General features: G+C 41.4%; 1 protein-coding gene across 2 annotated transcripts in view; it reads right to left on the bottom strand.

Moving 5' to 3' along the window:
- The window catches only part of LOC118585325 (zinc finger protein 431-like), a 29946-nt gene extending 26423 nt beyond the window's left edge, over positions 1-3523 (bottom strand). The window contains exon 1 of one of the 2 annotated variants that reach the window (XM_036189732.1): positions 3391-3523. In XM_036189732.1, coding sequence (XP_036045625.1) covers positions 3391-3393 — 3 coding nt within the window. In that variant the 5' untranslated portion in view covers positions 3394-3523. Of the gene's footprint in view, positions 1-3342 lie in introns of both variants that reach the window. The other variant, XM_036189733.1, reaches the window with a different exon arrangement.
- Positions 3524-12649: the final 9126 nt, after the last annotated feature.

The following is a 12649-nucleotide window of genomic DNA, read 5'->3' as shown; positions in this document are numbered from 1 at the left end:
CAAGGTACAGGGTCCTTTACATGAACATTCCACTACACACTCAATGCCCAGTGAAGCCAACCCTTTGTTTCAGAGCTGAGGTCCTGCAGCCAAACACAGGTCACATCCAAACAGTAACTGTTGTTAAAGCAGAAAGAGGCCATGGATTAGAACACAATGAAAGGTCCATGGGAGGGCTTGGAGCCAAAAAAGTGATAGTGGAAATGAGATAATAATTTCATAAAATTATATTGGAAAGTTAAAATAGTCTTTATGGCCACGTTCTCCAGAAACTAGTGAAGTGTACTAGAGCACACTAAGTACTACTCATGCATTTCTCCCAGGCTGTACATCTTAAACCTGGAAAAGAGTCATGTTAGACAGGGCCACACCATTTTACCCAGTTCTTCTGTTTAGGTTGAAGTGGTGTAACTAAGGGAATTTTGTCTGACAAAAATTCAGTTCTTGATCCAGATTCTTGATTGTCTGGTCTGTGAAACAGAGAAATGGCCAGGCAGGAGATTTATGGAATGCCTGAAATGGATGGCCTCACTGGTTATTGCTACTGTCCACTCCTGTCACAGCAGGAAAGCTTTCACCCACTTCTTGCCAACCCTTTCTGTGCTGTGACTACACCTGCTTTACTGTTGGTCAGTGAACTCAGCTTACACAGGTCCCACTTCATCTGTAAGTTTACAATGAAATCTACAGAGGTTGAGGACACTCATTCACTGGTCTTTTTCCTTCTCACTGACCAGCCTGGAAGGATTTGCAGGACTGTCTTCCCATCACTGGGCAGCAGAGGCAGGATTATGTGTTCAAAGAATTCTCAATTACGTAGTGTTAGGCAAGCCTGAGCTACAGGAGACATTGGTCTAAACCAGTGGTTCTCAACCTTCCTAATGCTGTCACGTTTTAATACAGTCTCTTATGAGGTGGTGACCTCCCAACTATAAAATTATTTTCACTGCTAAGCTTTAATACAGTCTCTTATGAGGTGGTGAACCAAACCATAAAATTATTTTCACTGCTACTTCTTAACTAAAATTTTGCTGCTGTTATGAATTATAGTAAAAATATCTGTGTATTCCAATGATCTTAGGCCATTCCTGTTAAAGGAAGCCTCTACCCTTCATGTTGAGTACCATTGCTCTATAAAGGAATATAAATACATAAATAAATAAATAGCACCTAAGAAAATATGAAAAGAAATTCTTAATGGCTAGGAAACATTGGAAAACAGAAACAAATAGAGACTAGAGCTGTAATACATTTAAAGAAAGTGAAATTTAAAAAATGGCACCACTAATTGACTTTTCAAAATGATAGAAATAATTGGGGCTGGAGAGATGGCTCAGTGGTTAAGAGCATTAGCTGTTTTTCCAAAGGACCCGGGTTCACTTCCCAACACCCACAGGGCAGCTCACAGCTGTCTGTAGCTCCAGTTCCAGGGGATCTGGCATCCTCACACGGACATACATGCAGGCAAAACACCAATGCACATAAAAAATGAATAAAATAAAAAAAAAAAAAAAAAAAAAAAAAAAAAGCCGGGCAGTGGTGGCGCACGCCTTTAATCCCAGCACTCGGGAGGCAGAGGAAGGAAGATCTTTGTAAGTTCAAGGCCATCCTGGGCTACGGAGCAAGATCCAGGAAAAGCACAAAGCTGCACAGAGAAACCCTGTCTCGAAAAACCAAAAAGAAAAAGGAAAAAAAAGAAAAAGAAAAAGAAATAATTGGAAGAACACTTGGCAGTACTGACTTTGCAACAGAGTAGGCACCTCCCTGCTAGAGAGAATGCCATTCATAACACACTGCATGACTTTCCCATGTAAAGTGTTAGCTGCTGGGTACTATAAGCCGACACGTGGAGTCAAAGCCAATGGCCTGTTTCTAACCTCTGAGCTGACTTAACTGTGTTAACCAGGATTGCTCATATCTGCATAGGAGAAATCCCTAACTGGAAACTGAAGACTCAGTAGTTCACGTTACCCTCCTAAATTCTACACCCACCAATTTTGCCTGTCTTCATTCACATGGAAGGAATAATACAAGGAGTTAAATTACACAAAAAGTCACTCCCCCTGCCCAGAGGGGCCTTTTTTTATGATGGAGACCTCTGCAGCTCACTGCCTTGAACTCCAGCCCATGATCTAGCTATTGCCTAGTCTGTTTCCCCGTGAGGTGTACACAGGACACTGATCCTCCTCTTCTGGAGGTGGTGGTGGTGGTGGCACATGCCTTTAATCCCAGCACTCGGGAGGCAGAGGCAAGCAGATCTCTGTGAGTTCGAGGCCAGCCTGGACTACAGAGGGAGTTCCAGGAAAGGCACAAAGCTACACAGAGAAACCCTGTCTCCAAGAAAAAGAAAGAATTCATGGTGCTTGGTCAGGACAATGCCCTGTGGGAATACAGACAGGGTTCAAGTCCTCCTCAATCTACATCAGAGATTTTGACTCAAAAACACTTTTCAAAAAGACTGGAGATGCAGTGGTTCTAGACTATGAACAGCACACCAGGACTTAAGCTTGGTTGTGACCCTGTGAGCATCCTGTTAGAGGCCTGTTCTTTACAGGGGGCAAGGAATGGGGGACCCTTTTGGCTGACTGTAAATGAGGTTTTCTCCTTTGTTATGGGAATTTTACTTAACAGCTGGTTAATTCTGGGGAACAAGTATTTACATTTTATCATATTAATCTCTAAAAGGCACGGTTAGCATACTACTTATCCCTTTGCTTAATTCTACTTTGTGAATTAATGTCTCCTACGAATGGGTAAATCATTTTACCATCAATTCTATTACCATCAATTCTACTCTTCTACATCACAGTTTAGCAGTGGCGTGCTACTCTACACAGAAGACGTCCTTTACCAGCTCCCCAAAATCAACTACAGATGGATCCTAAACCTAAATGTTGAAAGTGCAGAACTGCTTAAAGATTCTACAGAGACCAGGGCTTTCTGAGTTCGGCAAATCTGCCTTCCATGGTGACAATACAAGCATTACAGGCCCCCTCAGCATTTCACAGTGACATCATCAACAAGGATATTTGTAAATCTTGTTCCCAATGCTCTCTGCACAGACACAGCCCACGGAGAGAAGTTATTCAGAGGCTTCAGCCCCAGCCCAAGGAATTGCAAGGGCCACGTAGGGCACGCAGGATCATAAAGGAATACATGCGTGACACACAGGACCAGGAAGGAATATGTGAGACTCGCAGGGCCACACAGGACCAGCCAGGACCACGCTGAACTCTGCGTCTGGCCACTGGCTCCCGCACATCCTCGGGAGGACCCACCACCCGGCTCCCAAGGCTCAGCCCGCCGCTCTTCCCAGTCTGGGGAAAGCATCCCCTCGCTCACCAGGGCCGGCCACTCCTCCCGGTCTAGGAACAAAAGCCCTTTGCTCACCATGGCGTGGCTGCCAAGTACTCAACCCACAGCAGAGCCCACGGGGACAGCACAAGAGGCCAACTTCCTACTTCCTCAGCAATAAAAGCTGAACCAGAAGCCTGGCGCCAGGAGGAAGAACACTCCCATCCGACGGGTGAGTCCGCTCACTCCCTGATTGGCTAGTGAGGGCTGAGTGACAGGACCGGGTGAGCTGAAGGGATTCAGCTGAGTACAGTGCTTCCAAACCCTGGCTTCCACCTGAAGCACAAACCTATCCAAGATTGGCGCCAAATTCCACAGCAAGTCTCTAGTTAATATAAACCAATGGGTTCAGTTTTAAAAGAAAGTATACAATTTCAGGAGGCTACTCAGACAATATTGCACAAGAGGAACATGATATCTCTAGAACATTGTAAAAAAAAAAAAAAAAAAAAAAAAAAAAAGTCCACAGTGGCTAGGACTGATTACCACAGCCCCAGATGTGGAAAGAGATGTTCTCAGGATCTGAAGCAAACCCTCAAAGGCCCTGGTCCCAGACCTTTACCAGGTCTCCCAAGCATATTCCTAGTTTTAGAGAAGGAACTCTTTTTTCCCCCCTCTCTATACATCAGGGCCTTAGAGAAACCTCCCAAAGATTACCCAAGTTGGAAAACTTAGAGAGGCATAGTTTGTCAAGTATCTTCTAGAAGTTCTGCACTTTGAATTTGACATTTATGTGTAAGATCCACTTGGAGTTAATTTTGTGGAGATTACAAATGGCATCTCATGTACTGGGTAGCACTCCACTACTAAGCTGTGATGTAGAAGAGTAGAATTGATGATATAAAGGATTTAGCAATGCTTAGGACATAGTAAGTCATACAAAGTAGAATTTAGCTGGGGGGTGGGGTCTGCCTCTAAAACACCCAAAGACAAATAGTATGTAAACCAGGCCTGTTACAGAATAAGATAATGCTAGGATGTAATTGTTTGTTCAGCTTTTAAGTATAGTGATCACATGTCTGTACATGTGCTAAGGGGATGTGCATCTATGGAGAGAGGATAGAGCAAACCTTCTGGGTAAAGATGTCTCTATACTAAGCTGGAGCATGATAGTTTTAAGAGGGATTTCTTAGTTGTGCTGTATTGAATACTGTATACATCTATTTGATGATGTTTTGTCATATGTTTGCTGGTTCTTTGTATTGCCTACATACATCCATTATTATATTATCTTATACACAGTTTCTATTCAGCTTTCTTTCGTTTGATTCTTGTTGCTCAGCACTACCTAAGGACAAACAATTGGCACTATCCTATGATCAGCTGAGCCTGCTCACGAAGCATGACCACCATCAGGTTTGCTAGCTCTTGCTATTTCATCATAGAAGGAGATATTCCCTCCTTCTGAGTCTACAACCTCTTTCCCATGCAATTCATGTGACCTCCTGGGGCACTAGGTGGAGCCTGATGAAGTGCTCCTATTCCCAGCCTTACAAAGTCCCCTCCCCACCTCAGCAACTGACCTATGATCTCCTTACCAAAGGGAAGGAGAGACAGAGAGGGAATGAGAAAGAGTGTGAGAGGGAGACTCCCTAAGTACCCATTGAAATGGAATTTACAAAGTCAACAGAACATAGTGGGTCCCAGGTCAAACAGGGTTAGAAAGTGAGACTGTGTCTCAAAACAGACTCACTCCAAAAACTCTCTACTTAATAAACTTTAGGGCTGAGAAAATGGGTTAACAGATAAAGTACTCACCTTGCAACTGACCCTTTACTTCTGCATTATAGTCAGTTGCAACAGTGCATGCCTATAGTTCAATGCTTTTAAGGCAAGATAAAAAACAGAGAGGAGAAATCCTGGCAGCTATGAACATAGGATAGCAAAATAGAGACCCTGTCTCTAGCATGCTGATGGGAAGAGACCTGCAACTAAAGTTATTCTCTGAATTTTCCACCCATCCCATGACACACATGCACACCTTTTCACACAAATGAACCAACACATACAAACAGTCAGAAGAAAATATATAACAAAGTTACAAGTTGAATAATGGGGGCACAACTTTTATTCCAATACTTGGAGACAGAGGCAGCTAGAACTCTGGGAGTTTGGGGATAACCTAGTCTACAATTCTGAGTTCAATGGCAGCTGCTAATACATAGAGAGAACCTATCTTGAAATAAAATTCACATTCTGGTTTGCATTGACTCATCCTGAAACCCTTTTCCAAAATGCATTGAAGTGTTCCAGCTTAACCTGAGCAGATGTCCCTATGAACACATAGTTTGCAACAACACAGCCTGAGACTGTGTCTCTGAGTCTTTCATCTTCCACAGAACCATTATTTTTGTCTGACCATTCCCAAGTCTCACTCAATAGTTTTAGGAGAGCCCACTTGAGCTGTACATGGGAGTGCAGAGGCAAGAAGACCACTGGCAGTTTGAGGAAAGCTTGTGCTATATAGACACACACACACACACACACACACACACACACACACACACACACACAGACATACACATACACAAGCACAAGTGAAAGAAGAACAAAACTAAATTACGAAGAGCACACAGAGACTATATCTCTTAAAGTCATTTCAGGTGTCACCGCTGGTCCCTGTCAAATTATTCTCAGGAATGAATGTAGCCAAGCACAGTAACGGAACCAGACAGATTTCCTTGAATTTGAGACAGATTGGTCTACATAGTGAGTATGGTAGTACGACTTGTCTTAATAAAACACACACACACACACACACACACACACACACACACACACACTCACAAGTATAGTTAAATATAATTTTGCTTTTTGTTTTTTACGGGATCTGATTAGAAAGTTCCAGCTGACCTAGAACTCACTATCCATAAACAGCTTAATAAATAATATATATTGAATATTTTAAGTCAAATTCCAGCAAGCATTTCATTATATACCATTGGCTCATTATTCAAAGTACAACAATTTTCTATACAAGATGGAGCTTCCAAGGAATTTTTGGTATATTTACTTATATTTCAAGAGAACTGGAAGTGGGAGAAATTTTACACTGTTTACATTCCTAGGTTGATTTCCTCCATCCAATCATTCTATCAAATCAATATCAATCTTTCTTGAATTTTTCTAATTTAGAAACATTTTAATATTTTGTAAATTGAGTTGTTTTCATGTTTTGTTTTATGTTCACATTTTGTTTTATGCTAAGACTCTAGCTGTGGAGGCTGAAAGAATGCCTACTAAAGTATTCCAGCTGCCAGTAACACAATAAACTTTTAAGAATGTTTTTCTAAAATAGTTAGAAATTTTCCAAGCATTGTATTGAAATATTTGTAATACCACTCTTTGTTTTAATTTCACTGCTATAAAAAACTAAAAGGATGTTGATGATTCACAATTATGGCATTATTTGTTGTGCTATCAACACATTGAATTAAATAGCTGTTATTGTATGTTACATGAAATAAAGAATGACTATACTGGATCACTACATTATCTATTAATAACACATGAGAACCAACAACACAACTTTATGTATAATATGTTTGTATCAAAAGTAAAATTAGCTGAGATTTTAAAAATATAAGAAGGAAATATAAATGCTATGAATTTAATTTGCTATAATAATTAGAAGAAAAATGTTAATGAGTTGATGGTAAAAAGGATTTACTTCAATTCCTCAATGCTAATATTAAGTGTAAGTGTAAGCACTATCATAAGTTGATGTGGTTTTGGACATTGAACACAGGGCTTTGTAAATTTTATGCAAGCCCTATAGTAACTGAAACACAAGACTCAATCAATAATTACTTTACAATGCTCATGTCTTATTATGATCTTTATGAAAAATATAACATTAGTTATTATATGCAATGAAAAAATCAACCTATATGTTAAATTTGAAGTAAATAATAATTTTTAAAATGCACATTGTTATGTCTAGATCATGAGCCCAAAGAGACCACCAAAGATCGTGGATGCCCAGAATGTAACAGCAAGGTTTATTTTGTTTAAGTTTATGAGTCTAGACAGGGAACTCATTCCTACACCCAATAAATACAGTCAAGCAGGGAAGAGTTGCTCTTTCTTTGTGTGGCTAGCTATTTACAGGCAAAAACCATAAGCCCTTCAGGGCGTTTGAGGTTGGGGGGTGGGGATTTTGCTGGGATGCAACTCAGATTGGTTTATTTTTATCTCTGTTGTCTTTTAATTGGGTGAGGATATGTAACCTTTGAATTTATTGGTTGGGGGGTCACAATTATCATTTTGGTCATCTAGGGGGCTGTCCGGGACAAGTCCCAGGCTTTGTCCTTGAGCTGCCATGGGGGCTGGCTGGCCTAGCATGTACTGACTGTGGGGACTGGCTCAGTGGTCCAGGGTCTGTCCTTGAGCTGCCATGGACATAGTGAGGGGTCCCAGACAGTAAACAACTGGCTGAACTTTGAGCAGTCAGAGTATTGCAGAAAGGGAGCTACTTCAAGGACTATGCCTTTTGTTCACGGCCCTCCCAGAAACTGCTTGCTCAAGTCTCAGGAAACTGAAATTGAGGCCTGATCTCTGAGAGGAGACTGAGCAGCCTGTTATGGCATCTGCATGGTCCTTTCACACATGTCAAAGCTATAAGTAGAGGAATAGGCTATATAGACGAGACTGCTGTACTGTACCTGTGCCATGCTGCAAAGTTGAGATATAAAATAAAAATGTGATCCTCCATACTTAAAAGAAACAAGTAAAATTAGCAGTGTTCTCATCATATTTTCTCCCTAATGGGTAATGATTGAATCATATACTACCTTAGTTAGGGTTTTACTGCTGTTAAGAGACACCATGACCATGGCTGCTATGGGCCACAAGGATATATCCTAAGAACTCAGTTGGTTATGACAAAGTCACTACCTGAAGGGATCAAGGAATTCCTTCAGAGGAAGCCAAATTCCAAGGAGCTTTTGGTGTTACTTGGCTTGTTATATATCAGATAACCCTCTGCCCTGACAACCAGGCTGAGCCAGAGCCTCAGTTCAAGCCTCCCTGTAATTTATCATCATTGACAGCATCTGGCCAGGACCATCCCCAGAGGGAGGAAAGTATCTTATCAGAGATACCTCTGCACTCTCTAAGAACAGACTTAAGCTTCCAGACTACCCATTTGAGAAGGCCTGCCTGGCTGATGTGACATTTAAGCTTAACTACCTCCTTCCCCAAATCTTTTCTCTAGTCTTTTAACTATCACCAGAGGCATCTAGCTGTAGACGTTGCCTAGCAACCGAGCACACTTTCCTCCACCCTGCAGAAAAATGGCAGATAGCCTGAACAGAGAGGAGTCACAGGGAAAAAGAGGGCAGTTTTATTTTCTCCCATTGACCTAGCAACTTATAGATTCTTAACATTTTCTACTAATCATATTTAAGATTATAGTTGAGTACGTAAGATCCCTCTTAGATATTACCCGAATTTAGCCTTTAGTGAATTCATTAGTCACTTCCCTTTTGGGTCGCAAATGACAATTAACAATTACTGCCCCTCTATGTGATTCTTATCACCCTTCAGTTTGACCCTGGAAGCCTGACAATCACTGCCTGAGGAAATGCTAACTTGCCTTTATGACCACATAGGAATTCAGGCCTGGTGACCTAGGTGGAGGGGAGGATTGTGATTGTTTTGGGTATAGAACTGTAAAGCTAGAGACTGAAGGAGGAATTAAAGTGAATGGACTAAAGAGCTGGGTGTGCTGAGATTCTATTTTCCTGAAAATAGTCCTCACCGTTCATAGTTTCTCTCCTGAGCTCCTGGGATGTATGATATTAAGGCTGGTCCCTCTAATATTATACAAGACATGGCAACTCTTATAAAGGAAAAACATTTAATTGGAGTGACTTACATTTTTAGAGATTCAGTCCATTATCATCATTGAGCAACATACTGGTATGCAGGCAGATATGATGCTGGAGAAGGAGCTGGTCATTATACAACTTGACCCACAGGCAAGTGAAGTGGTCTGGGACACTATGTGTGCTTTGAGCATATATTAGACCTCAAAACCTACTCCCACAGTGATACATTTCCTCCAACAAGGCCATACCTACAGCAACAAAGACATAATTCCTAAGAGTGACACCCCCTTTGAGCTTATGAGGGCCAATTACATTCAGACTACCACAGGTACTAAGTATTAACGTTTACAAGGAAGTATGATATGTTCTCCTGTGTAAGGAAACAATGCTCCCATACTATTAAGAAAGACTAAAAGTGTTTGTTTCTACACAATAAGTTATAAAGACCATGAAATTTTCAGTGGGGTCACCCAAGGCCCCGTGATAAATCATATGAAGTATTTGGCTTACATTTAACCCAATGTAGGAATAATGATGAGGTTGCTCCTTGTCCTCCAACTGGACACGGAGGAAATGAGGCACTTCTTTAAAACTGGTTATGCTTTCTGAGATGCCTGTTTTAATACCTCTGCTTCCAGTAACTTGTACAGGGTAAACTATTATTGTTCCCACTTTTTTCATTGCCCAAGAAAAAGCCATACCATTATTAATTCCAGGGCATCCTGGTGTATTATTTGTTATTCATGGCCAAATATATATAAATCATAAGCCTTATTATAATGAGCATAGTAAAAACATACATGTCTTTTAGACATGTAAAAATAGTTTAGTCAAGAACTCCACTACACCCAAGGCTGCACCTGATAACCAGAATTCAATGACATCACTCACTCAAGATAACCAGACACAGTCTTAGAACCCTATTATGTCCACAAGACAGTTTATAAGCAGAAACCAAGAGTAATGTTCTGCTCTCCACATCTGGAGATATGCCACCTTGATCTGCACTGTGTCTGGAGAGTCTCCCCCAGGATCCTCACCATCCAATCAGAGATTTCTGTCAAAGACTGGACCTGACCTTCAGCTAAAATGCACTGCAAACAGCCTTGGGGAAATGGGCTTAAGACCATAGATAGGAATTCAGACTGTGAACCTTGTGTGATGACCATAAGCACAATAAAGTATAAGATTTGTTATACTAACTATGTACATCTACCTTCTTGTTCATGACATTTCTCTTTTACCCACTTCCTCTCCAGCATTTGTAGTCAGTTGTGTAGAAGATCTTTACCATTCTGACTGCAATTACCACAATTCTTCCCAAGAGACCAAAACCTTTCTAATAGCAACAAGAACAATTTATAGTATCAACAACCTTCATAATTCTAATAATAGCCAATATAACTACTTTTTAAAATACAAAATAGATAATGCCTCAAAACAACAGTTAAGAGTTTATCTGCCTCATACAATTTCCATTTTACCAAGGAGCTCACCTATGAGGATTAGCCAGGCTGCCCAGGAACACTCAAAACTCTAGCAACTTCTTATATTTTCAGTTGTGAGCCTGGCCTTTAATGGTAGAACCATCTCTCAGGCCTAACTAGCAATTTCTAAGGGCTCATAAGGCAATAGTGGCCCCATGGAAAGCTTTGTAAAGCAGCTGGGCACCAGGAAGTATTTGGAAGGCACTTGGGCTCAAAGAAGGGCATAGAGAGTAGCTTACAGGCCAAGGAGTCAGTAGGCAACCTTGTGGTGAGAAGGTCCTTAAAAAGGAAAGCCTCACTTTCTCCACATCAGAGGTTCACTTGTATGTTCTGGTGGAAGATCCACCTCAACTCCTCTTCCCCATCTGTCCCCAAACCTGGCCCCTCAAAGCCCACCAAACATGGCTCCTCCCCCAGATATGCTCAAGACCACTCCCATAGGCTATTTAAACTGCATCCCAGAAAACAGACACATGGTTTTACATTCTCTCATCCCTGTCTCCTCTCTGGGGGGCTAGAGGATCATTCAGGAATGCTTTACCATTAAACTGGGGCTTTTTCTAATTTGGTCTCATTAAGATGGCTGCATCAGTGGAGAGGCTTATTGGGGTGCAAAAAACCTTTCACTGTATCCCCATGGTGAGCTGTTCCTGGACCGTTCCCAGCATCTCACCACTCCTGACAGCTACAGCAGAAGCAGTATGACCTCCACCTCTCTGGGTTTTACCATCAAACTTGGTTGACTCCTTGCTCAGCAAGACTTAGGTCCTGGGGATCTCTAGTGACTAGTTCCAGGGATTCAAGGGATCAAGCAGGGTTATGCTCCTGGGTGACTTTCTTCATCACCACAGATATTCAGATAGGCAAGACAAGAACTGGGTTGGTGAGCAGGGCCTGTGAGCTTGTACAGCCCCACCTTCCACCTTGCTGAACCAAGCCTGCCAATCACATACTAAACACACCCTCTCCCTGAAGCAAATCCAGAAAAATCATCTGCTCAAGCACAGCAATCTTCAGGTGCATCCCCAGGCAAGCCTCTCACAGACACACCCTCAAAATATGCTCACAGACACACCACCCTCCACCTAGAAAATGCCTTTCCAGACATTCTTTTAGCCTGACTCAGAGGACCTGAGGACCTGAGAATCCTGTGGTGACCCCAGCCCTTCAGAAATAGGCAGAATTGGGAGTGCCTATGTGCTAAAATGGAGAGCTGCTCTTAGATCAATGCCCAGTGGAGACACCAGGGTAGCCATCAACTGCAACCACAGAGCCCTGGAAAGGAAGATCTGGTTCTCCAGAGAATGTGTCATACAGGAGCTGGGAATCCAAATCCACAGCTGGCAGGGTAGACAGATGCTGAGACCTGCAAGATCTGCAAGATCTCAGGTGATGGATAAAACATGATCAGTAGATGTACTAACGTAAGATGGGGGAAGGAACTTAATGAGAATCTATTTCTAGACAAAGTACTACAGGAAACTATTGACTGTTGAGAGAAGTATTCCTTTCCAAGCATGCAACTCCTAGTTGGTTATGCAAAAGAGTGGTCTGCCCTGTAATCATAAATTATGAAATACCAAATGTACACAGGAGCTTATATTTATGTGTATAGACATATAAATATAAATGAAATAATAATAAAAAACAAGATGAGACAACCAATTTGAGATGGAGTAAGTGAAGAATATAAAATGATTAGAAAGAAGAACGAGGAGGGAGTTTTATGTGTTTACATCTTAAATATTAATCATGGGACATAGAGCTAAATAGTGAATTCTCAGAAAATAAAATACAAATGTCTGACAAACAATTAAAGTGTTTAACATAGTTAGCTATTGAGGAAATGCAAATTACAACTTCTCTCTAATGTCATCTCACCCCAGTCAGAATACCTAAAATGAAAAAAGAAAAAAAAAATGACACATGCTGTCATTGATATGAGGAAAAGAAACTCAATTTCAAATCTCGAGGAAA

Source organism: Onychomys torridus, chromosome 6 (genome assembly GCF_903995425.1).
Source record: "Onychomys torridus chromosome 6, mOncTor1.1, whole genome shotgun sequence".
Classification (NCBI taxonomy): domain Eukaryota; kingdom Metazoa; phylum Chordata; class Mammalia; order Rodentia; family Cricetidae; genus Onychomys; species Onychomys torridus.
The sequence above is the reverse complement of the archived record's forward strand: the minus strand, read 5'-3'. Positions and strand labels throughout refer to the sequence as shown.